The sequence below is a fragment of the Lepidochelys kempii genome, chromosome 14 (assembly GCF_965140265.1).
Source record: "Lepidochelys kempii isolate rLepKem1 chromosome 14, rLepKem1.hap2, whole genome shotgun sequence".
Classification (NCBI taxonomy): Eukaryota; Metazoa; Chordata; order Testudines; family Cheloniidae; genus Lepidochelys; species Lepidochelys kempii.
Genome location: NC_133269.1, coordinates 2,578,815 through 2,603,707, shown reverse-complemented (window position 1 = coordinate 2,603,707; position 24,893 = coordinate 2,578,815). Strand labels below are relative to the sequence as shown.

Here is a 24,893-nt window from a genome sequence, read left to right as displayed (position 1 = left end):
ATACTGCATGCAGTTCTGGTCACCCATAAAGAAAAAGATAGATCAGAAATGGAAAAGGTACAGCGAAAGGCACCGAAAAAGATTACAGGTATGGAACAATGTCCATATAAGGAGCTATTAAAAAAAACTGACGTTCAGCTTGGAAAAGAGACGACTAAGGGGGGATACAATAGAGGTCTATAAACTCAGGAATGGTGTGGAGAAAGTGAATAAGGAAATGTTATTTACCCCTTCACATAACACAAGAACCAGGGGTCATCCTGGATAGGTTCATCAATGGCTATTAGCCTGGATGGACAGGGATGGTGTTCCTAGCCTCTATGCGCTAGAAGCTGGGAATGGGCAACGGGGGATGGATCACTTGATGATTCCCTGTTCTGTTCATTCCCTCTAGGGCACTTGGCATTGGCCACTGTTGGAAGGCAGGATATTGGGCTAGAAGGACCTTTGGTCTGACTGTTCTTATGTTCACCCAATGAAATTAATAGGCAGCAGACTAAAAACAAATATAAGGAAGTACTTCTTTACACAAAGCCCAGTCAACCTGTGAAACTTGTTGCCAGAGGATTTGGTGAAGACCAAAACTACAACTGGATTTAAAAAATTAGATAAGTTCATGGAGGACGGGTCCATCAATGGCTATTGGCTAAGATGGTCAAGGAGACAACCATGTGCTCTGAGTATCCCTAAGCCTCTGACTGCCACAGACTGGGACTGGATGACAAGGGGGGAATCACTTGATGATTTCCCTGTTCTGTTCAATGCCTTTGAAGCATGTGGCATTGGCCACTGTCAGAAGACAGGATACTGAGCTAGATGAACCATTGGTCTGACCCAGTATGGTTATTCTCATGTACAAAATTTCACCAGAGGATCTCAAAGCACTTTACAAACATGTAGCCTTACAACACTGCTGTTAGGAAGGTAAGGGATATATACGGGGCACTTCATCCACCACTGAAATGCAGCCACCCCTGGAGCAAAAGGGGTCACTGTTTAACTGTTCAAAAAACAGTTTAGAACGGGACAGTTCAACTGAAAATGCCAGAGAAATGATTTTCCACCCACCTAAGGAAGGCTGGCTGCAGCTGCAAGTGCCAACCAGAGGAGGGACAGTGAGGAAATCAATTAACAGCTGTCTCACCTCCCTGCAGCCTGAACATGCTGCCAGCCCAGGGCAACCACACACCCTTCTAAAAAAAGGAAACATCTTCAGTTTGCTTAAAACCCCAAAACTCAGACCCCTCCTGCTCCTCCTTTTTAAAATACCTGGCTCTTGCACACTGGAAGAGCTTTTCAGGGACAGAAGCGCCACTGCGCCATCAAAAACCTGCTGGAACTAAGTGCAGCCAGTTCATGCTATCCCCAAAAAGTCACATGGGCAAACTGACTTTTATCGCCGCTTGAAACACCCAGAGATTCTGCATTGTACAGCGGGGAAAAAGAATCAGGTCCTGGGTAACAGAACCTCCCAACGGCAGGGGTTTTTATCCAGTTGGAAGTATGCTACCCATGAGGTGGTCAGGGCAGTCATAGAAATACAAGGCAGGTGAACAGAAAGAGCGGTTCTCAGAGTAGCAGCCGTGTTAGTCTGTATCTGCAAAAAGAAAAGGAGTATCTTAGAGACTAACAAATTTATTTGAGCATAAACTTTCATGAGCTACAGCTCACTACATTGGGTGCATGCAGTGGAAAATACAGTGGGGAAATTTTATATACACAGAGAACATGAAACAATGGGTGTTACCATACACACTGTAACGAGAGTGATCAGGTAAGGTGAGCTATTACCAGCAGGAGAGAGGGGGGAAAAAAATTTCCAAAAAACCTTTTGTAATGTTTATCACTACAATAGGGTTTCTTCCCTCTCCCCTCCTGCTGGTAATAGCTCACCTTACCTGATCACTCTAGTTACAGTGTGTATGGTAACACCCATTGTTTCATGTTGTCTGTGTATATAAATCTCCCCGCTGTATTTTCCACTGCATGCATCCGATGGAGTGAACTGTAGCTCACGAAAGCTTATGCTCAAATAAATTTGTTAGTCTCTAAGGTGCCACAAGTCTTACTTTTCTTTTTGCAGAAAGAGCTGTGTGCATGGCTTGCTGGGATCCACGCAGTCAGTAAGCATAAAAGGCAGATCTAGCGCCCAGTGGGAGCAGCAATATCTGCCTGTGCACTTTACACACACAATTCACGGTGGACCCAAATTAAGGCACTCATGCTTGAGAGCACATATTGCCTCTGTCCTGCCACTTTTCTTTGAGGGAGCCAGAGGATCTTTTGAGGCACTCTCAGCTTTCTTCTTTCCTCCCATCCTCTGAGATGACCTAGCAGAAAATTCACAATGTCAATTGCTTTTAGGAGAATCAATCCCTCTTGAATGTCACAGATCCGGCTCCATAGGTGCAAGAGTGGTCACGATTCTGTTACAATACAGTACATCCACATGCTGTCCAAACAGAAGAGCAGCTGCTGCCAGTAAAGCAGACACTATGTGCTCTTAGTAACAAGGTCTGGCACCTGAGCTAGCTCACCGATATGGTCTGAAACAGCTGTGCTCCCATGCTACCCACCTTCTCCATTAGACAAAGATGCTCGAACATCACTGCCCACTCTGTAGTGCAAATAAAACCTTCTAGCACATAAGCCCATTTCTGGGACAGTGAGAAGGCCACATGATGAGAGTGGAGGGAGGGTAGAAGATAACTAGTTAACTAACTATATATAGTCCATAATTAACTAATTTAGTCACAAAAGGTCCATAGTTTGAAGAATTTTGCAGGCAGGTCTCCCTCATCACAATTGGCTCAGGCCAGCTTGGCTCTCGCGAAAGGCTGAAGTCAGACCAAGCTAGACAGAGCAGGGATATGAAGTGAAATGAGTTACACAAAGGACCCTCCTTTTTCTTAAGGGGGAACAGAAATCCCTTTTTGCTAAAGCAGTAAGCAAGTCCTGCAATTTCAGGGCTGTGGTTTAGCGATACAAAGAGACATCTTGAAATAATCCACTCGAGGCAGCTGTTCTCCTACTCCCTCTTTTGGAGGTTTGTTCTTGTAGTATTCACATCACATCCTTTTTTGGGAGGGGGGAGATAGTAATTTTGAATAACACCACCAGGTAAAAAGAAAAGGAGTACTTGTGGCACCTTAGAGACTACCCAATTTATTAGAGCATAAGCTTTCGTGAGCTACAGCTCACTTCATCAGATGAATGAATGAATGCATCTGATGAAGTGAGCTGTAGCTCACGAAAGCTTATGCTCTAATAAATTGGGTAGTCTCTAAGGTACCACAAGTACTCCTTTTCTTTTTGCGAATACAGACTAACACGGCTGTTACTCTGAAACCACCAGGTAAAGAGAGCAAGCAGGCAGAGGTGCTTGTTTATGCACAGAAGTGCCTGACAAGGAGGGCATGTTACACCAGAGTAACTATCAAGGTGAGTGAGCCTCGGGCCTTCCACTGAAAATAGCTGGATGAAGCAACCTGGGAAGGAGCTTCATTAATTAATCATGATCAGAGTCTTCAAAGGCCAATATCACTCCTTGGGCTCTCATTCTTTCAGTTCAACAGAGACACCAGAAAACAAGTTTGGGGTTTTCTGAGTTGGAGTTTGGAAGGAAAGTTCTTTAATTCCATTTTGTTTTTTAAATTCAATTGCTAGGCTAAAACCAACCCAACATCAGTACCAGCAATGACTAATCAGCCCCAGAGACGACAATGTATTTCAATGCTTCTAAAAAATCAAATTTAACAAAATTATTTTGATTTAAAATACTGTCGCTGCAGTCTCCTAGTCTGAGACTTAATCTACACTGGTCTACACTACGGGGTTAGGTCGAATTTAGCTGCGTTAGGTCGATTTAAAAATGACTGTGTCCACACAACCAACCCCGTTCCGTCGACCTAAAGGGCTCTTAAAATCGACTTCTGTACTCCTCCCCGACGAGGAGAGTAGTGCTAAAATCGATCTTGCTGGGTCGAATTTGGGGTAGTGCGGACGCAAATCGATGGGATTAGCCTCCAAGAGCTATCCCAGAGTGCTCCATTGTGACCGCTCTGGACAGCACTTTGAGCTCCGATGCACTAGCCAGGTACACAGGAAAAGCCCCGGGAACTTTTGAATTTCATTTCCCGTTTGGTCAGCGTGGCGAACTCAGCAGCACAGGTGACCGTGCAGTCCCCCCGGAATCGTAGAGCGTAGAATGTTTCTACGCTCCCCCAATCATCTCCGTCCCCGAGGTTACCGCAGATTAGAAGGCAAAAAAACAAAAAAACAAAAAAACCCTGCACTCGTGATGACATGTTTTCCGAGTTCATGCAGTCCTCCCACACTGATAGGGCACAGCCTAATGCATGGAGGCAGTCTGTGGCAGAGGCCAGGAAAGAAGTAAGTGAGCGTGAAGAGCGGAGGCAGGATGCAATGCTGAGGCTAATGGAGGAGCAAACGGACAGGATGAAGCATCTGCTGGGGGAGCAAATGGACATGATGGAGCGTCTGTTGGAGCTGCAGGAAAGCCAACAAGAGCACAGATCCCCACTGCATCCACTGTATAACGGCCTCCCTCCCCCCCATGTTCCATATCCGCCTCACCCAGATGCCCAAGAACACGGGGGGTGGGGGTGGGGGGAGGCTCCGGGCACCCAGCTACTCCACTCCAGACGATGACCCAAGCAACAGAAGCCTGTCATTCAAACAGTTTCATCTTTAGTGTGGCTACAATAAGCAATGTGGCCTTGTCCTTCCCTCCTCCCCCACCCCACCTGGGCTTCCTTGTCCATTATCTCATTTTATTTTTAATTAATAAAGAAAGAATGAATGGCTTCAAAACAATAGTTACTTTATTTCGAAGGTGGGAGGGTGGTTGGCTTACATGGAATTAAACTCAACAAAGGGGGCGGGTTTGCATCAAGGAGAAACACACACAACTGTCACACCAAAGCCTGGCCAGTCACGAAACTGGTTTTCAAAGCCTCTCTGATGTGCAGCACGCCTTGCTGTGCTCTTCTAATTGCTCTGGTGTCTGGCTGCTCAAAATCGGACGCCAGGCGATTTGCCTCAACCTCCCACCCAGCCATAAACGTCTCCCCCTTACTCTCACAGATATTATGGAGCACACAGCAAGCAGCAATAACAATGGGAATGTTGGCTGCGGTGAAGTCTGACCTAGTCAGCAAACAGTGCCAGGGAGCTTTTAAACTTCCAGAGGCACATTCTACCACCATTCTGCACTTGCTCAGCCTATAGTTGAACTGCTCCTTACTACTGTCCAGGCTTCATGAGCCATGGGAGCAAGGGGCAGGCTGGGGTAGGTGTGACTGTGCGGTGTTGCCGGCTGGGAGAGCAGCTTGAGGCAGAAGCCTCCAGCTCGCATGATATTCCAGGCAGGACTGAATCTCCATGAGACAAAACTTAAAGAAGAGAATGACCTGGAGTCTCTGGCTCCCATTCGGTGCTCAAAGAGGAGGATAGCCATGTCCGTCCAGGCGCCCCTGATCAACCTCACCGAGGTCTGCCAGGAGCCCCCTGGAGACGTACAATGGCTATCAGTCCTACAGCACCGTCTGCCGCGAAGGCAAAGAGCTGCTGCTGTGTAGCAATGCAGTACCGCGTCTGCCAGCAGCACCCAGGAGACGTACAGTGACGGTGAGCTGAGTGGGCTCCATGCTTACCGTGGTAGGGCGTCTGCACAGGTAACTGTAAGTGTGTGGGACTCACCCCTGCGGCGCCTCCTGCTGGTGTCCTGGAAATTAGCTCTACTTCCAGCCTTGGAGCACCCTCTGCAGGCCGGTGTCCCGCCTACGCCGGGCCCCCGTGTCCCTCCCAGACCTGGTGCCCCTTGTACACCGGGGTGCTGCCCCCTGGCAGTAACCCCTCACTTGCAGGATCTCCCCTCCCTGGGGAACCCCCACCCCCTACCTCGCCTCAGTCGTAGGCTCCTGCCAGTCACCAGCTAGCCCCCGCGCGCTGGGGCAGACTGCAGGATGAGCCACTCATCCTAGGCAAGGTTGGGTTTGGACCTGCTGCCTTGGGCTGTCCCCTGCCACCCCAGTACCTGTTGGGCCTAATGCTAGGCCGCAGCCTGGGGCTTTCCTGGCTGGAGCTCCCCCAGCTCCTCAGGCCCTTCCCCAGCCCTGCTCCAATCTAGGTACCCTGCTCAGGTCCCTGCAGCCAGGTCCCTCCCTCTCAGAGCTAGAGAGAGTCTCCTGAGCGTCAGTCCAGCAGCCCCTTTGTAGGGCCGAGTCTGTTTGGGGCATGGCCACAGCTGAGGCTGCCTCCCAATCAGCCCAGCCTAAGGCTCCCAGCCCCAGCCCTCTCCAAGGGCTGGCTTTTAACCCCTTTGGGCCAGGAGCGGGTGACCATCCTGCTACAGTAACCCAGGAAAAAAGGTGCAAAACGATTGTCTGCCGTTGCTTTCATGGAGGGAGGGAGGGGGGCCTGATGACATGTACCCAAAACCACCCACGACAATGTTTTTGCCCCATCAGGCATTGGGATCTTAACCCAGAATTCCAGTGGGCACCGGAGACTGTGGGAACTGTGGGATAGGCTACCCACAGTGCACCACTCTGTAAATGGATGCTAGCCACGGTAGTGAGGATGCACTCCGCCAACTTTATGTGCTTAGTGTGGACGTATGCAATCGACTGTATAAAATCAGTTTCTAAAAATCGACTGCTATAAAATCGACCTAATTTTGTAGTGTAGACACACCCTTAGAGTGTGTCTTTAACATGACTATGACTCCCACGTTCACCCAATGGACTATTGCCTCCCTACGTCTCCATGTACAGTATTCTGTTCTTTGCAGGTTCATATTCCATGCCCATCACAGTGTTCTGTAAGTGCCTTCCATCAGTGAAATGAGTGTCTAGCATCTGTACCATACAGTACGGCTCAAGAGGCACAATGGACCTATGGCAATTCAGGCTTCTAAAGGAGCCCGTTTTTGCTCATCCAAAGCTCTGATCAGCACATTAAGGATTCTGATAAACAAGCCTAAACTCCCAGGGCTGCGGTGGCTCCATGGAAGAGAAGAGAGAAAATCTGTACCTGTGTTGGTGATGGGGGTCAAGATTCTGAGCTGAATGTCAAGACATTTTCAAGGGCACAGTGAGTTCACCGGGTATTATCTGTTTCAGAGTAGCAGCCGGGTTAGTCTGTATCTGCAAAAAGCAAAGGAGGACTTGTGGCACCGTAGAGACTAACACATTTATTTGAGCAAATTTGTTAGTCTCTAAGGTGCCACAAGTCCTCCTTTGCTCTTTGCGGGTATTATCCAACTCACCTCTAGCCACCGCTGGGTGTTTAAGAAAATATATTATAAAAACCTAAAAGGTGCAAACTCAAGATTAAACTAAAAAGGAAATTCAAGGGCAGGAACTCCATTTAAATAACTTCAGGGCCTCCAGGATCTGCCTCAGCTCACAAGAGTGGGGACCTGTGAAGTGAAGGCTGTAAATCCTGGCAGTAGCCCTCATGGTGGAACTTATGGGCACAATGAAATGAGTTAGGGCCAGATCTGACCAGGGATTTGCAGCCTTAGCTCTCCATTTAGATGGGTTTTTAATAAGACCGTATAAGCTAAGTTCCTTTTCAGGAACCAGAGAAACCATTTTGCATAGAGACAAGTGGGAGTGGAAGGAGACCCACGGTATCATGAGGCACTAAGAACCAAACTCCCTCTACCCACATGGCCGCCTGAAGCGCTGCCATCTGTGCCTGGCCAAATTACATACATTGGCGCTTCCTCAACCTTATGGCTAAGGGAGGGGAGAGGGAAACTTGGCAAAAGGTCAAGTATCTGCAACTGAAAAATCTTTGCAAAGACAAATGCTTTAATTATTTAAAACCATCTGAAACATCACTGTCTCTGAGACAGCACAAGGGCCACAGAGCAGTTGCCTGGGAAGTGGAGCATGAGATGTAAGAGGTCTATGTATGCAAGCTGCTGAAATCCTCAGTGGACAGCCATTCCATTTCACAAATCTGTGAATCCCCACCCTCCTTCGCTCTCCCTCCTGAACAGCAGTTCTCCACTTCTCAATCAGCTGTGCACACACTGATGCCCAGTGAAACTTGGGCTGCTCTCATGATCATGAGAGGGTTTTTCCCACTGTCTTTGGCCCTTATTGCAGCTTCCTACCCTCAGAAGATGCCTGGGATTTGGGGTCCTAGGTATACTGCCAGACACAAGATAGGGGACCAGTCAGCAAACCAGCATAGCAACCCCCCAAAATACAGAACTGATTGTGGCTTCCAGTGAAACAGAAACTTTGTCAAGTGTCACAGGGCTTAGGTCCGAGCCTTAAAAAATTACCATGAAAATTTACCAGTCCTGGCACAACATTCATTACCGACCCTGACACCATGATGTTCGAAATTCTATGGCTCCTGCTGGCTAAGCAGCATTGTACTGCGCTAGTGAAGACATTTAGAGGACACAACCACCTCTCTGGTAGTGCTCATGGAGCTCTTTTTATAGCAAGGGAGTAAGCCCCAGAAAAAATAGGGAAGACAGGAAACGGAGAACCTAGATCTTCTGTATGCCCACACCAATCCTATAATTTTAGCAGAACTAGAGTTTCATTTTGCAAAGAGTCTAATAATTACCATGATATGGTCCACAAAGGGGAGTCTGAAAAGCTTTAATTTCTCCCCCTCTGAATTTGAGATTTGCCAATCTGATGCACAGATTTAGTCTGGTGCCTAAGTCACGAATGGGAGAGCTCAGTTCACCACCTAATGGGTGAAGTTATTCAATATCCAAAAAACCACAGCGCACAGACTTGAAGTCTGCAGGCTGACCCATGTGGGTATTCAAAACAAGTAAACAAAGGGTTTAAATGAAGAACTATCCTCTTAAGGGAAAAATGGACTTCAAGCAGGAGGCCTCCAACATTGAAATAGCGGATGCTGCTGCTGACATCTCTTACAGCCATGCTAGCTCAGGAGCTGAAGTCTAAGTGATGGGGCTAGTCATCAAAAATCAGTAAGAGACAGCATCTTGCTTTCGAATGGCTCATGGTCTTAATGCTGGAGCAACCGTGAAGGTGGAATCCCGCTGTGTGGGGAGGAGTGTGTCTAAATGGTGTTCCAGCACAATCCAGTCAGGGCTGTTGGTGATTAGAAGCACTGAAGTGGCCAGGTGCTTGGTTTCTGGTGGGAGGTGAGGGTTCTTATTACAGCTCCTTATGCTGCCAATTCGGGAGTACCACTGTCAACAGTCTCCAGGGATTTCTCATCATCCTCGCAGGATGAAATGTGATGAACATGGTGATTGAGGCCTGTATTGAAGAGGTGAGGAGTGGGAAGGGTGTCTGCATGCAGACTCACATGTACTAGTTCACCTAGGTTGCAGAGCTGTTGTGGCTTCAGTCTGCAGGCCAGTCCCACTTGCATAATCTACCTCAGTTTGCAAAGGAATAATTTACTGAAGTACCTGTATGGCATCACCCAGAGATTGATCTACTCGCTAGGCAAGTGAGCAAAACTCAGTTTTTAAGGCCCACAGGTAATAATGGCATCTCTGAAATAATTCCAGCCTCTCCCCCCAATAGTCTTTTTTTATTTGGCCAGGAGCTCATCTGAGTGTTTTAGTTTTAGAATGTTAAAGTTTCTTTTCTACTAGTACTGTCCTGGCTCAGACTGAGCTACAGTCACTTCCCATAGTCTTCCAACCAGGCATACGCAGATTCAGTCTACCCACACTTTGCCTGAGTATGGAAAAAACCTCAAAACATAAGAGCTTAGAGATACATGAAGACTGGCAGTCATACCTTGTAGGCAATGCTGTTGAGCACTTTCATGGCCACATCTGAGACATCAGGATAGGGGTCAGCAGCCAGATGTAGGAGGACTCTCCAAATTTGGGTGTAAACACTATTGAAAGAAACTCCTAGGACAGAAAAACACGGAGAGCACACAAAAATCAAAAATCAGCACTCACCCCCAAGCCTCTGATGTGGACTAATTTCCTCATGAGACAAGAGCTGCTCTTGAACTTTACAATGGCAGTTAGAGAAGATCAAGGTAAGCACTCAAACCCAGTCCAAGAAATAGAAGAAAATTCCCACTGTGGGATCCCTTTGGGAAGTCTGCAAGGGTTATGGACAGAAAGAATATCTGCCCGGAATTAGCATCCAAAATACTTATTTTCTAGTCCCTTGGACCAAGCCACTTGACCATCTTAAGTCTACTCAATGGGTAGGAAGTCTGGAGTCTCTCTGAACAGATACATTTGTTAAAATCCTTTTGCCCTATTAAAGGTTAGCTACGCAGCTGGTACGTTCAGGACTTTATACATTCCACAGGTGTATTTAACATGTAAATGCTAATAATGGGGTATCAGGGCTCTTCATTAACTTCCTCACTGTCAGGGTGGTTAAGCACTGGAATAAATTGCCTAGGGAGGTTGTGGAATCTCCATCATTGGAGATTTTTAAGAGCAGGTTAGACAAACACCTGTCAGGGATGGTCTAGATAATACTTAGTCCTGCCATGAGTGCAGGGGACTGGACTAGATGACCTCTCGAGGTCCCTTCCAGTCCTATGATTCATTTTACAGGGTGGAAGGTTGAGAGTCAATCCTTCAAACTGCAACTAAGTCAATTTGTTAATTACCAGCTTGATCACTGAATTTCTGCTGTTTAGTACATGCACTGGGAGGGAGTATAAATGCACCTTACACATCATATAAATAAGAGTTTGTATGATTGAGAAGGCTCCTGTGAACATTTTATTTGACTAGTTTTAGGCACATTAGCAATTTCTTTTACACCTCCTACATCATTTGCCATGTACTAGGGTTATAACACCAATCTTGGGAGCAGAGCCATTTAAGTATAAGGTAGTGACAAAAGAGAACTAAAATAGGATTTTCAAGTGAGTCACAGTGAATTGTAAATGGTGTGGAAAGCTGCCCAATATCCCCATGTGCTTCCCAAGGCATCTAAATATAAAGCTTTACATTAGGAAGATGCAGTCCCTTGGTTGACAAGCAAGCACTCACCTTGGATAGCTTCTATACCTGACGCTCAGGCCAAGAGAAAATAGATGCTGACGGTTCAGTTTTGAACTCTGGCCCACAATGAAAGCCGAATGCAGTTACAAGCTTGAGCAGCGCACAGACCGCACTCTTTTCCATATGCTTGTCTAGGTTACACAAGGGAATCTCCCTTTTGCCAGAAAAATTCACCATGATGTGACAGGGCATTCTGCAAACTGCAAGGCAGCAAGTAACTTCCATGGCCTCACACAACCTCCAAATTAAAGTGCCTCTCATCCCACCAGAGCCCAAGGGATTTACAAGAGTAACGTCTGTTAACACTAACAAGAGCTGTGTATGCAGATCTTTTGGCACTACACAGTTGACGACACCTTTTGAACAGTAACATGCTGGCCAGTGGGACCGTAGGCTGTCAGTATATCAAACTGTCACAAGCTTTCATCACTCTTCCAATACGTAGGGTTCACACAGGATCGTCACTGATCCTAGAAACAATTTGGGGCTACACAAAGATGAAACAATGTCAAATTTGCCCTTCATGATGTAATGGCAGGTGAAGATGAACCAGACTCCAAAAAGATTCATGCTCCATTTTGTCTCTATGTTTGCAGAGACCATAACCAGAAGTGTTCAAAACCAGGCAACACTGATACACTGGGTGCAAGTTTGGGGGAATAAGGGTTAGGTGGCTCTGCTTGGTGACGGGGAAGAGTGTAGCATGTCTTCCACTTCTGCACATCTAGGTTCAAATTCTGGCTTTGACCACAAGGCAAAAATTTATCCCCATCCTTAGAAGTTGTTTATTCATATTTAAAATAAAGAAAAATCATCAGAAAAAAAAGCAAGTCTCTGCTCCGGAGAAGACCAGGACTGCAATCCCAAAGATAATCAGAAGAAGATGGCACAGTTCCTGTGTTTGCCAGGCTAGAGGCAACTGTTGTTAGTCTGAGTTTTCACAAGCACCAAATTCACCTTGAAAACAACTCAAACAAGACAGACAAAGTGATAAAAGCCTGGGGAAAAAAGTGTACCATTCACGGACGCAGCCAGCCACGTAACACTGCTGCAAAGGCTCCCTGAAGCCTGCTCAGCTTTCTGCCTCCAATGCATTTGGGTCTGTGCTGGAAGTTACATAAGGGCTTCTGGGAATCTAAAGGGTTTGGTTTCTTTTAAAGAAAGAGTAAGCGGGTGGGGGGAAGAAGGTGGGAGCAGGAGGGATCTAGTTTTCAGTATTTCCAGCTCCTCTGATAACGCCCTCACTCATGACGCAGGCAGGAAGAAAAACCCCCAAGATACTTTTTATACATCTAAGCTTTGGGTGGGGATGGGGACGGGGGACTTCACCAATGCAATTCCTCATGCGCTCAACAGCTTCTGAAAAGAACAGAGGGAATTTCTATAAAGGCTTTTTAGACTCATTAGAGCTAGTGCTTGAAGGTGTGTTCCCAGCCCTCACTACAGTATTATTTTTTCCCTAACAAAAGTTGCTCATTGAATGGGTTCAGCTGAATGACGCATCTGACAGCTCCTTGTTAAACTTGAACCACCTGAGTCAGAGTGATAATGAAAGGAGATACGGACAGCAGGAGGGAACAGTGGTTTCATTTCATATAATGGACTACAATAAAAAAATCCATGAGACACAGACAAAGCACTAGGCAAGTGGGGAGAGTTAATTTAAAACGACAGCTCTGTAATTAGTTGGACTGATTCAACACTGGTTAAATAGACCTTGCAGTACCAGATTTACAAAATGATTCCTTTCAGCTATGAACGTCAAAAATAAATTGCCTTTCTTCACTGATTGTTTTGGTTTTGTACGGGCGTGCATAAGTCTTCATTCAATTTAACAGCAAACATCCGGGCAGCACAATTGGTTTAGATCTTTAGCCTTGCAACCTGAGTCCAGCAAGGGCACAGCTGTGCAGCACACACAAGTTAAAACACCAGTGTCTTTATTTAATCTCTTTCCTTGGTTGGGCTTTATCAGGTTTTTTGCCTCTTAAATACTGCAGTGATTCTAAACCTGGAGCTCCAAAATGAGATGCAGTCCACACCCCACAAATTGACCAAAACCTCAGCATCTGTGCATCTTCGATTGGAGACAACAGCTCTTACTAGTTTTTGCATGTTCTTCCTGAAGTGAAAAGCAAGTTTTGGACTGACACATACAGCTGAACTATTTCAGACCTAATAGTGAGAGGTATATGGGGATCCTGATACCCAATTCTCATCACTATTAATCCCACCTCTGCATTGTAATTTATCCCCCACCTCCCTCTTCTCTTCCCATGAGTAAAACATAAGATCCTGTGAGTCCTAGATTTGGATAGAGAAAAGATCTAAAATTCTGATGGCTCTGTGAACTCTACTTCAGGAAGTGTGAGTGGCAGCCCAACTCCTTAGGGGCAAAATACTGCATGACAGCAGCTGGAGAATTAACATTTCTTGCTGAAATTACACAGTTTATAGGTGGAACCCTTGGTCTATTCATAGGTAAGGCTATGAGTCTGGATTCCGTGACTTTCCGGGACCTCCATGACTTCTTCTGGGGCAGGGCTGGTGCAGCTGCCAGCCCTGGGGCTGCTGGAATGGCTGACCGGCAGCCAGCCCCAGAGCCACCGAACAGCTGACCGGCGGCCAAGCCTAGGGCCCACCAGAGCAGCGGTCTCTGGCCACCGGAGCAGCGGCCGGGGTTGGGTCAGTCCCCCAAGGGCTGGAGTACCAGTGGTTGGCCCCTACTGCAGGAGCAGCAGGGGGCTGGCGCAGCTGCAAGCCCCAGCAGCACTTTGTTTGTCCCGCCGCCCCCAGGGTATTTTTAGTAAAAGTCAGGGACAGGTCGTGAGCGTCCGGGAATGTTTGTTTATTGCCTGTGACCTGTCCCTGACTTTTACTAAAAATACCCATGGCCGAATCTTACCCTTATACCTGGGGTAACCTGAGGAGACCTCCCCACTCCAGCCACTCTGAGCCCTCTGACTGCTGGGCTCTTACTCTCTCAGGGAGTGCAGAGCAGTAGTAGTTCCCAAGGCTAAAGCTGCTCTAAGATGAAGCTGGTGATGGAATCTATTATAAGCGCCTTCCGAAAATACATGGCAATGCAGAGAAACGCTCAATGGGCTAGTCCCGGTGATGTAGGGGAAGAGTGGCTCAGGACGGCTGCCAAGCCCAGGGTTTCCCCACTGCTCTAGGCTGTGCAGTCTGCACCACAGGGAAAGCGAATGTAAAGCCCCCCCCAAGAGCGACCCACACAGCAGAGCATGGGCTGTCCAATGCTTCGCTAATCCCAGAGGAGACTTGAGGAAAAAGGTTCGTGCCCTTAAGGAGAGACCTCGGGGTCGAGGTCGTTATGAGCACAGTGTACAAAGGGACCTTCAGAGTCCAGCACCACTAACCCACTCCCCGTCTCCCTTACACGTTCCATCACCTGTATGGTTGTGGCCAAGACAACTCAGTTTTAACAATGGGGGGCGGGGAAGTGGGGGAAATATGCTGCTCTACTCCCATACTCCACGACCCCACTAGCTCCTCACTTACACCTGCGCCCTGGCTCTCCCAGCACTGCCCTTGCCCATCCCACCGGGCTTTTCCACCTTCTTTACGTAGAGCATGGCTTGTTATGGAACACCCTACAGCATATTTAGTGCATAAAGAAGTGCAATATTGCTTGAGTCTATGAGTGGAATTTAGTTTTCACATAATACAGTCAGTATCTTAGTTTACTATTTTATACTTACTAACAATATGGTCATTGCTGTCAGCTAATTACTCATCAGTGTAAATGTGCACTTACAAGGTTTTAAATGAATTGTCTAATTGCAAATTTAAGTCCATTGTCAGCGCTCCCTCTCCCAAGATCTGCCCAACTCTGTTCCCTCACTCTCCCATTTGCCTATGGTCTGCCTCCCCGCTTCTCCCTCCCAGTCTGATCACAATCACCTCTGACTGTAACTGTTGCTCTAAGCCAGTCCTTTAGGAGGGATTCTGAATGACATGGCATAGTCTCCCCTCCCCATCCAAATTAGATCTTAGAACTCTCCTACTGGAAAACAAAATCCATCTCCAGCATTTTATTGCTCCAAGTTTCTCCTTTCCTCTTTGATGAATGCGTTTGGCATTATCTTTCAAGCAATGATCTCCACTTCACCATGAGACACATCTAATGAGGGACTTTAATCATAGCATTTGGGTAGGAAAAAAAAGTGATCAATCTCATGGCACCCAACACCAATGTCTAATTTCTCCCCTTTTCTATTTAAAGAGGCAAGATTAATGGCTGGTAGATCTGGCTGTGGAAAGGGCTGCAATAGGTTTAGCCTCCACCCCAAACTAGCTGTTGTAACCAAAAATTCTTTCTGGTGCCAGCTTAAGGGCAATGGAAGGTCAGAAACAGATGACTCTTCTGCCCAAAACTACCCAAGGGACAGTCACCTGCCAGAACCCAGCTAATCTGGTGAACTGTACATGCACAGCTCAAGGACTCACTCCTCTTTCCTGGATTGCCCCTCAAAATATTTGAAGCAAAAATAAGAGGAAAATTTAAACGCTGAGCACCTTGTAGCAAAATGGCATGGGGTGCAAATAAGGACTCTTTAATAAAACATACCGCAATTGAGAAAGAAGCCCCTGAATGCTAATTAATCATAGCTGGATGTGTGTCTGAAGAATGTAGAGGACAGAAAGTTAAACTTTAGGCAAAAATGATCTGTATTTCCTAACATTAGGGGCTGTGTTTTTTTAAAATGGATCTGACCTGTTCCTCCCAAAAATCCTTTTTCATTTCTTCCCCTTTCTCAAACACCTGGCATGGCCACAGCTATAAAACAAGTCCCTACTGCTCCTTCCACCTGCCAGAGGGGCAGGCACTAAAGAGCAATGTCGGGTGTGTTTCCTCAGACAGGGCAGATGCCAAGCATGGCTCTTGCTTAGTTTATACCCACCTCTCTGAGCCGCACATGGCGTCCATTCTTTGTTGCAAATTAAGGATTTAAGGAAATAACCTGGAAGGAAGATGGACAAAATTGGCTGCCTCTAAAGGGGGCTCAAAAAAGAAAGAGAATGGTGATGTTTTAATAACTGGGCCTACAAATTGACCTGCATTGTAAACTCAACTGTGAGAAGTGAGTGAAAGTTTCTAAAGTGTCACAGTCATAGAATCATAGAAGATTAGGGTTGGAAGAGATCTCAGGAGGTCCTCTAGTCCAACCCCCTGCTCAAAGCAGAACTAACACCAACTAAATCATCCCAGCCAAGGCTTTCTCAAGCCTTAAAACCTCTTAGGATGGAGATTCCACCACCTCCCTAGGTAACCCATTCCAGTGCTTCACCACCCTCCTAGTGAAACAGTGTTTCCTAATATCCAACCTAGACCTTCCCCACTGCAACTTGAGACCATTGCTTCTTGTTCTGTCATCTGCCGCCACGGAGAACAGCCTCACTCCATCCTCTTTGGAACGCCCCCTCCTTCAGGTAATTGAAGGCTGTAATGAAATCCCCCCTCACGCTTCTCTTCTGCAGACAAAATAACCCCAGTTCCCTCAGCCTCTCCTTGTAAATCATGTGTCCCCGCCCCCTAATAATTTTTGTTGCCCTCCACTGGACTCTCTCCAATTTGTCCACATCCCTTCTGTAGTGGGGGGACCAAAACTGGACACAATATTCCAGGTGTGGCCTCACCAGTGCCAAATAGAGGGGAATATTCACTTCCCTCAATCTGTTGGCAATGCTCCTACTAATATAGCCAAATATGCCGTTGGCCTTCTAACAGCAAACAATAACCTCTAACAGCAAACATTGATGGGAAAAGGGAGAAAAGAGAGACAAAGACTGAATTAGTCTAAATGAAAAGGTCTACTAATTTAACTCAAGGACTGTGTTAAGATCATGCCTAGTAAACAAGAGAAGTGTGAGACCAGAAATTAATGGACTGAAGTTGGTGTATCAGAAATTAGGCCTAATTGGTGAACAAAATAATGAGGGGATGGGCTATTCCACCCATCTTTCCCTTTTGGGGTCCATAAAAAAGACTTTTGGGGAAAAAATACAGACAAAGAGATGCAAATGCTAGCTAACAAAGATGAGAGGGGGGAAAGAGGGGGCGCAAGTTTCTCCATCATGGCTACCACCCCCACCATCTCCTGGGACCCTGAACCTTCTTCATTCTAATATCCTGAATGATGTCTGTATAAGACGAGACCAGAGAGAAGGTCTCAGATGACACTGTAATCTCCACCAGCTCCGATTAAATCCCAAATATCACCTGGGATGAGAGACACTGTCACACACACACCCGTTGTGTGTTCTCTTCCTTCCCCACCTTATTTGTTTTCTTTCCTATCCCTCTTCTTTTGCCTTCTGTTTAGTAAGTGTCTGGGTTAGCTGACCAAGGCGGTATATTTTATAACACTGCAGTAAATCTATGGCCAGAGAGGCAGATAAAGGCAATGCCCTGAACAACTCAACACTGGTACAAGTTTGCCAGGGCTTGGAGTAGCTAATAAGACCATCTGCCATGCCTGTGTTTCTCCAGCAGTGAGCTGCAAGGCAAAATGAACACAAGAGACAGATTTTCTGTCTTTGTTGTTCTTTTCTCTTCCCTCTTATGTACGTTTGCCTTGTGCTGTCTTCTAGGAACAACATCAGCACCACCACCAGCTTCTGCCCATCTCAGCTAACTTCTCCTTTCCCCAGAAAGACAGTTATTACCATGTTTAATACCTACTAAGAGAATATCAAACAAGGGGCTTTTTCCTTTAGAGATTCTACATTTAAAGGGAAAGGGAACAAGGAACGTTGGCAAAATGAAAGGCTTACTTTGTACTCTATATTTCAATTTCTTTAACTGTTTTTGCTTCTTTTCTGAATCTTTAATAAAAGGTTAAAAGGATTTTTAATAATGTGTTTGCCATGGTATTAAGCAGGCTCAGGTCTCTGTACACCAACCCCCGAACCTTATTTAACAGTATTTAATGCTGGACAGTGAAGGGGTCATGTTAACACCACTGACTCTTGGGCCCATATATTCCATCTGAATTAACAGTAGTCTCAGCTGGCCTTGTTAGTTCAAGGAGGGACACTACAGGATCAACTTAATCCCTGGCCTGCTGCATGGCAACAGGTCGCCTGAACACAGTGGGCAGAGTTCATGAAATTCTGAAAAAAAAAAAAAAAATTCTCTTGGGACCTAGCACAGAGCAGCTTGGGAGACTGCAATTCTTTAGCAGAAATGACAAAAACTCCAGCTTTAAACAGGCAAATGCTGAAGGTAATGGGATTCCGTGTAAGTTATGAATTTTGAAGACTTCTATAAGCTATGTTGTTTACAGCTGGATATGAGCTCTTCCTGATTGAATATGAATGAGGGAGGCTTTGGAGCATTGCTTTTTCTTTTCTTAAGTTTCCCCTCACTCATCTCCAGCTCATTCCTAGACTCTTTCTCAACTGCGCTGTAAAGCTCTTCTGAAACACAAACAAACCATCAAGCAGGTTGCAGCTCCTTCCAGTGGAAAGATAGGTGGGAGAGTCAGCAAGGAAAGGGAGCTAAGGTTTTAACCTGCCACAGGGACAACAGCATTCTAGCAATCCTGTTGTGCCCACTCAGAAGGGACCAGGGTCATTATCTGTTACGTCATGTGACTGGATTGTTCAAGAGTCTAACAACGATACTTTATTAGGATGGGACACGATTAATTTTAAACTGTCTCAAGGGCCTGGGGACCCTCCAGTCATCCATTAATGGTCTACAATAGATGTCAATTGATCTGTTTGGTAGCAGGATCCCAGAATATTTCTAGTACTGGAGTGTGGCGTGCAGGGTTTTCATTCACCAATTTGCTACAGGTTATTACTCCTCCATATGACAACGTTGGATAGGGATTTTTTAAAGCTAGGAGAAGATCGTGGACCCACACAACTGACCATAATGGAAGGATATGAGCCTCCCGCATCATTTCTCTGATGTGCGCTTTCTCCAGCCCACGGAGCAAGCGTCCGTTCCACACACTGGGACCCTTGCATGTTGGCTGGCTGTGCTCTTACCACCCCAGTTTGAAAAGATGATCAGCTAAAGAAAAATGTTGCTGTAGCTATCAGACTTGCCTAAAAAAGCCATCAGAAAAATAATCAAAGAACTGAACGAGTTTAGCGCAGAACTTCCAGTTCAGTTTTATACAAAAAATGCCAGACGACATCAAACATGCAAATCAACCATGTGCTGTGGAAATGCAAGTCCATTTCCCTTCCTCCTTCGCTATAGGCACCAACATCTCAACTCTGCAGCATTCAGTGTATTACCAAGAGGGCTGAGGCTCCAGGGCAGAACAGGACTGTTTAGCTTTGGTGCTCTGCAGATCAATAGATGCTGCAGCTGGTGTTCTCTCACCTTTCTCCAGGAGGATGTAGTTGGGGAGGTAATGGATGTAAAGTGATCACCCATGATACTCTTTGTTCAGAGCTCATTTCTGTAAAATGCCAAGCTGTCTTGCCAACTAATTAGGACAAAGCCAGGGTTTTTTCCTTCTCACCCCCCATGTAATAATGTACAAATGCACTTAGCTGGAAAATCAATTGGGTAAGGCTTCCTCGGAGACTATCAAGGTTTGAAGACTGTGCTGTGTAGCAGACTAAACCCAGCTTACATGAAAAGCAACTGAGGGTAGAAGTCCATGCCACTGAGCCCAGATATCAGGTCCATGGAATGAAGAGCCTTCCTACCATCCATTTCCTAGCCCATGAAGCTGCAGGGGCTGTAAGATTCCAGTAGATGCTACCCTTTTCATGCTCAAGTTCTTAGCAGGAATCCTACCCTTTGTAACATAAGATAGGGTTACGACTATAGAAATGCAGCTATGTCGTTGCTACATCCCATTCCCTGCCCTACCTCCCAAGACCTTCAGGTTAACTCCCGTTCTCCTTTCTTCATACAACCCCACTCAGATAGCATGATTGCACGTACCCACAAGGAAAACCCTTGCTGTTACAATGTGACCTATCTCGAGCCAAAACCAGAGGCGGGTAAAGAAAGTAGGAAATGCCAAGGGAAGATGGAAGAGCCCCTACTCACCGATCAGTGAATTCAGCGAGGAGTAGGAGCTCACTCTTCTCATCTTGTCGATGGTCTCAAATGACAGGATATACTCCTCGTTCTCAGGGCTGCCCAAGGTGCTGCTGGCACTGCTGCTTGTGCTGAGATTCCCGGGAGAAAACGCAACAGAGCTGCCAGCTGCCGAAAGGGACGTAGGGAGACACAAACACAAACGCTACCAACAGAACCGTTTTTGCTCAAGCATCAGCTGACCGTTATGAACCCTGTGACATTCAACAAGTGAACAGAAATTCCTCTGGTAAAGCAAATCCACCAAGCCCTCTTTTTGAACACTGAACATTTAATTAGAGGGTAAGCATCAAGGCTTCAGTAGTGACTCAGGCTGGTGAAAACCACATGCATCAGAAGGTGCCCTGCTTGGTCTCCAGTAGCTCAAAGTCAATACTATTGAACAGAGAATTTCAGCCTGTTAGGGTTAAGGTTAAGGGGTTCCCTATATCTCCCCTCGGGGCTGGCAACCGGATACCATGCGATAACACTTAGTCAGCTCGAGATGCTTTCCACGTGAGATTTCACAGCAGGGAAGAACTCGCAAAGGAACAAAGTAAAACAAAGTCTCACGTGAGACAAGAGGTAAGAAAAAATGAAAGCATCTTGAAAGCCATCTTACATTCTTCGTTCAAGCTGAGGTTCTGCAGAGACTTGTTCAGGTTCCTAGCCGTGGTGACCGCTCGGATGTTCCCATAGGAGCTGACGGAACGAAGTCTCGGAGTACATGGACCATCTCGCACTGGCGTCAAACTCCCACACTCTGTGTGGGCAAGGTTTAGCCATTGTACATGTCATCACAAGAGAAACCGGGGAGCAGCCATCCCACAGCAATGTAGTGTGATCAGTGCAAATGGTTAAAACAATTTAAAACCAACAACTGACAAGAAGGGTGCTCAGTCACGGCCAGCTGTCCTTAAACAAAGAGCAAATTATGATAAAGGGCTGGTATCTTTACTCCCCCTGCCCCAATCCTCTCTGTTCATATAAAGGACAAAGACCATAGCACCATGTTTCTTGGGCCGTGGTCCTTACACATCCCATAAGCTAAGCAGGGCCAAGCCTGGTCAGTCCCTGAACGAAAGACAAGAGGAAAAATAGGGGTGTGACAGGCAGTGGTTCTGCTGACCCTTCCCTCCACGCCAATACCGAACTAATGCCCAAACGTGATCCTGGAGGGGACACCTTTCAGAGCCTTACATCTGAATTGCTGATCGCTTCCGCTCACTAACAATCTGGGAATATTTTCCATAATAAAGGATTATTTAATCCTGGTTTTCCTGGCCAAATTTCACTTCATGCCCTGAAAACCTGCAATTTCAACTGGAAAAGTCAGGGTTCATTTCCATTCCTAACAGCACTTATGTAATGTTACTGCTGCAGAACATCTGCTGCATTCCCCTACAGCGATGGGAGCAGTGCTTCCTGAACATCCCGCTGATAAAGTACTTTGGCATCCTTCTGGATGATGAAAAGTGCTATGGAACTGTAAGGGATGATTATTTTCTGCAGCAGAAAGGACAAATGGGGGAAACTAGTTCTCTAATATGATTCACTACTTCAGACGAAGAAGTGATTAATTACTGATTGCGGAAATAGTTCATCTTCTCTTCTGCAAGTTCCTGTCGCAACAGTTCTGTTATTCCTGGTGAGTTCCAATTTATTTAATTTCTAAAAAATGAAAGGCCAGCAATAATTTCTCTAGGACCTTCAGTTCCTCAAATGAAGCAAAATACACAAGGAAGAAAGAGATGGGAAAAAATAGCACATCAAGCACCGCGGAGCAGGATCACAAACCAAAGGCTTTGGAGCATGCAGCCCCACTGCAGCAGGACATAGCAATATGAAGGTCTTCACGGTCTCCTGTCTGAGTCTCTCAAGTAACAAACAGTTGGACTGGCTCACTGTAGAACAATGAGGATTCTCCTTGGCAGCATCAATTCAACAGCCTGAGAGCCTCAAGTCCCCTGTTTACCCAACAAGTGCAACATGGGTAACATCAGTGCAAGCTTCACTGCACTGTCTTGACAACATGCTTTAACCCGCACCTGCAGAAATCTCTTCTCAGGGGAGCAGGGATTTCAGTCTCCGTGACTCCCTGGTGAGCCAGAAGCACGTTTCAGTCTTTTCAGAGGGAGATCTCCCTGAGATGCAGTTTGGCACTGTAATGCATTTTACTGCAGAACAGGTGTGAGAGTTGCCCATAACATCATTAAACTTTGTAGTACTGGTGCCTATAGGTCATGCAATCAAATTCCTCAGCTAAGACTCCCAAGCACTATAAGGATCAAAACTGCCCCTGGCCATGAGCAGAGGAAAGGATGTACCTGTGGTAGCTGGAGAGGGCAGAGGATAATTCTTCTCTTCTTCCATAAACTGCAAGGCAACAGTGCAGAAATTGCTCTCATACTGAACCACTAGGTGACTCAAAGCCACCACCAGCTCCTGGGGATAGAAAGCAGAGAGAAACAGACCTTTGATTAGTGTGTGTGTGTGTGTGTGTGTGTGTGTGTGTGTGTGTGTGTGTGTGTGTGTGTGTGTGTGTGTGAGAGAGAGAGAGAGAGAGAGAGAGAGAGAGACACACAACTGGCTGCAAGGAACATATGTGTCTGAAAGAGGGGAAACAACCGGCCAATAGGCCATGCCAGAATAATTCACAATATAGAAGAAAGGATACCCAACACCAAAACCCAACAATCAAAGCAGAGGGGATATTAATCACTGAAAATGCAGGGATTCTCTCCTGTCAGGAAAAACAGCCTGCTCCAGGCAGGAACCACTGCCTGTCAAGAAATCTGCCATTAGAAATAAAGCGCATCCGTCAGATGGACCCTTGTCTGCCTGGAACAGAACTCTAGCACAAATTCAAAGAAGAGTTAGAGGGAAAAAACTCTGATTTAGAATTCCGGTGTTGTGTTTCAACCAAAGTAAAAGGGCTTTTAACAAAGACGTGAGTGTAAATTAGGCTTGTGTGCACCAGGGGAGCACCAATGAGACCAACAGAGTTTGTACAAATTCTACTATAGTTTGTCAAAGTGCAATTTATTAAAGAGGAGGTTACTTACTGAACTCGAGGTTCTTCCAGCTGTACGGTCCCTATCAGTATTCTACATATGGGTCCACATGTGCGCCACACGCCCGAGGCTGGAAATTCTTTAAAGCGGTGTCTGTTGGCCCATACATGCACAGCCGTGCTCCTTGTGCTCTCAACTGAGGGTGTACGAGGCAGTGTGGGGCGACGTCTCTCTAGTTCCCCTTCTCATCACAAATCCAACAGGATCCAGCACAGAGGGGACGAAGGGTGGGTAGTGGAATACAGACAGGGAGCACACATCTTGAAGAAACTCCAGTTAACGTAACCTCCACTTCTTCGAGGGATGGTCCCTATATATATTCCACACATAGATGATTGGCAAGCAGTGCTCAGCCTGGAGGTGGGTGTGAGGAAGCTGGTAGCAAAGATGCTTGAAATACTGCTGATCCCACCGCCGCATCCTCAGCCAAGACATGAACTAGAGTACAGTGCATCACTAATGTGTGGGTAGAACTCCATGGGGACACTCTGCAGATGTCCTGCAGCAGAATGGCTCATAGGGATGCTGTGGAGGCAGCTTGTGCTCACGTGGAGGGAGCTGTGACACCTGCTTGGAGACGACAGTTTTCTTTATACATTATGCAACGAAGCAAAGGAGGATACAATTCCGACTCAGGCCATGTGTTGCCAAGAAGGAACTGGAGAGGCGTCGACCCACACTTTCTCTTATACCCTCGGTCAGGAGCACCAGGAGAGCTATGGTGCATGTGCGGGCCAATGGACACTGCTTTGAAGAATTTCCGGACTCTCATGCATGCATACCAACATAGGGAATATACAGAGGGACTATCACTCGAAGGAGGACATGTGCAGCTATAACTTGTTTAGTTTATCCAGAGCATATTCTACCACTGCCTCTTCCAATAGAAACTACCGCAGAGGACAAAATATGCTTTTAGAAGGGCACAAATCTCTACTCAGATGCTTCTCTCTCATAGAAAGCAAGGGGATCACTCTGTGTCCCTCTGTGGGTATTATGACAGGGTTGGGCCAGATGGCTACAGGAGAGTAATAGAAATCAGATAAATTAGCCCCAGGTTAAGTAGGTCCCTTTTCCCTGGGTAAGGTAATAGGGAAAGTTCCAGAACAATCAGGAACCTTCTGGAGACAATTAAGACAGGCTGATTAGAACACCTGCAGCCAATCAAGAAGCTGCTAGAATCAATTAAGGCAGGCTAATCAGGGCACCTGGATTTAAAAAGGAGCTCACTTCAGTTTGTGGTGTGTGTGTGAGGAGCTGGGAGCAAGAGGCACTAGGAACTGAGAGTGAGAACGCGGACTGTTGGAGGACTGAGGAGTACAAGCATTATCAGACACCAGGAGGAAGGTCCTATGGTGAGGATAAAAAGATATTGGGAGGAGGCCATGGGGAAGTATCCCAGGGAGTCCAGGAGGCACTCTAGACAGCTGCATTCCACAGGGTGGGGAGGTTTGGGGCTGGAACCTGGAGTAGAGGGCAGGCCCAGGATCCCCCCAAACCTCCCAACTCCTGGTCAGACACAGGAGGAGTTGACCTGGACTGTGGGTTCACAAAAACGGCCAAACTGAGGGCTGTGGTGAAGCTCCAAGGCAAGCAAATCCACCAATAAGCGCAAGACCCACCAAGGTAGAGGAGGAACTTTGTCACAGTATGTCTACACTGCAACGTAAGCCCAGAGTTAGTGGGACTTGAGTTAGCTGACCCGTGTTAGGGAACC

The 24,893-nt window shown here is 46.5% G+C and overlaps 1 protein-coding gene across 6 annotated transcripts in view; it reads right to left on the bottom strand.

The window, feature by feature from the left end:
• Positions 1-24,893, bottom strand: part of RPTOR (regulatory associated protein of MTOR complex 1) — a 311,995-nt gene that overhangs the window by 56,625 nt on the left and 230,477 nt on the right. For 5 of the 6 annotated variants that reach the window (XM_073312077.1, XM_073312079.1, XM_073312078.1 and 2 more), the window contains 4 exons: positions 22,430-22,547; positions 20,725-20,865; positions 20,073-20,231; positions 9,783-9,901 (listed from right to left, as the gene is read on the bottom strand). The exons of the other annotated variant lie outside the window; for it this stretch is intronic. In XM_073312077.1, coding sequence (XP_073168178.1) covers positions 9,783-9,901; positions 20,073-20,231; positions 20,725-20,865; positions 22,430-22,547 — 537 coding nt within the window. The remainder of the gene's footprint in view (positions 1-9,782; positions 9,902-20,072; positions 20,232-20,724; positions 20,866-22,429; positions 22,548-24,893) is intronic. 6 annotated transcript variants of the gene reach the window in all.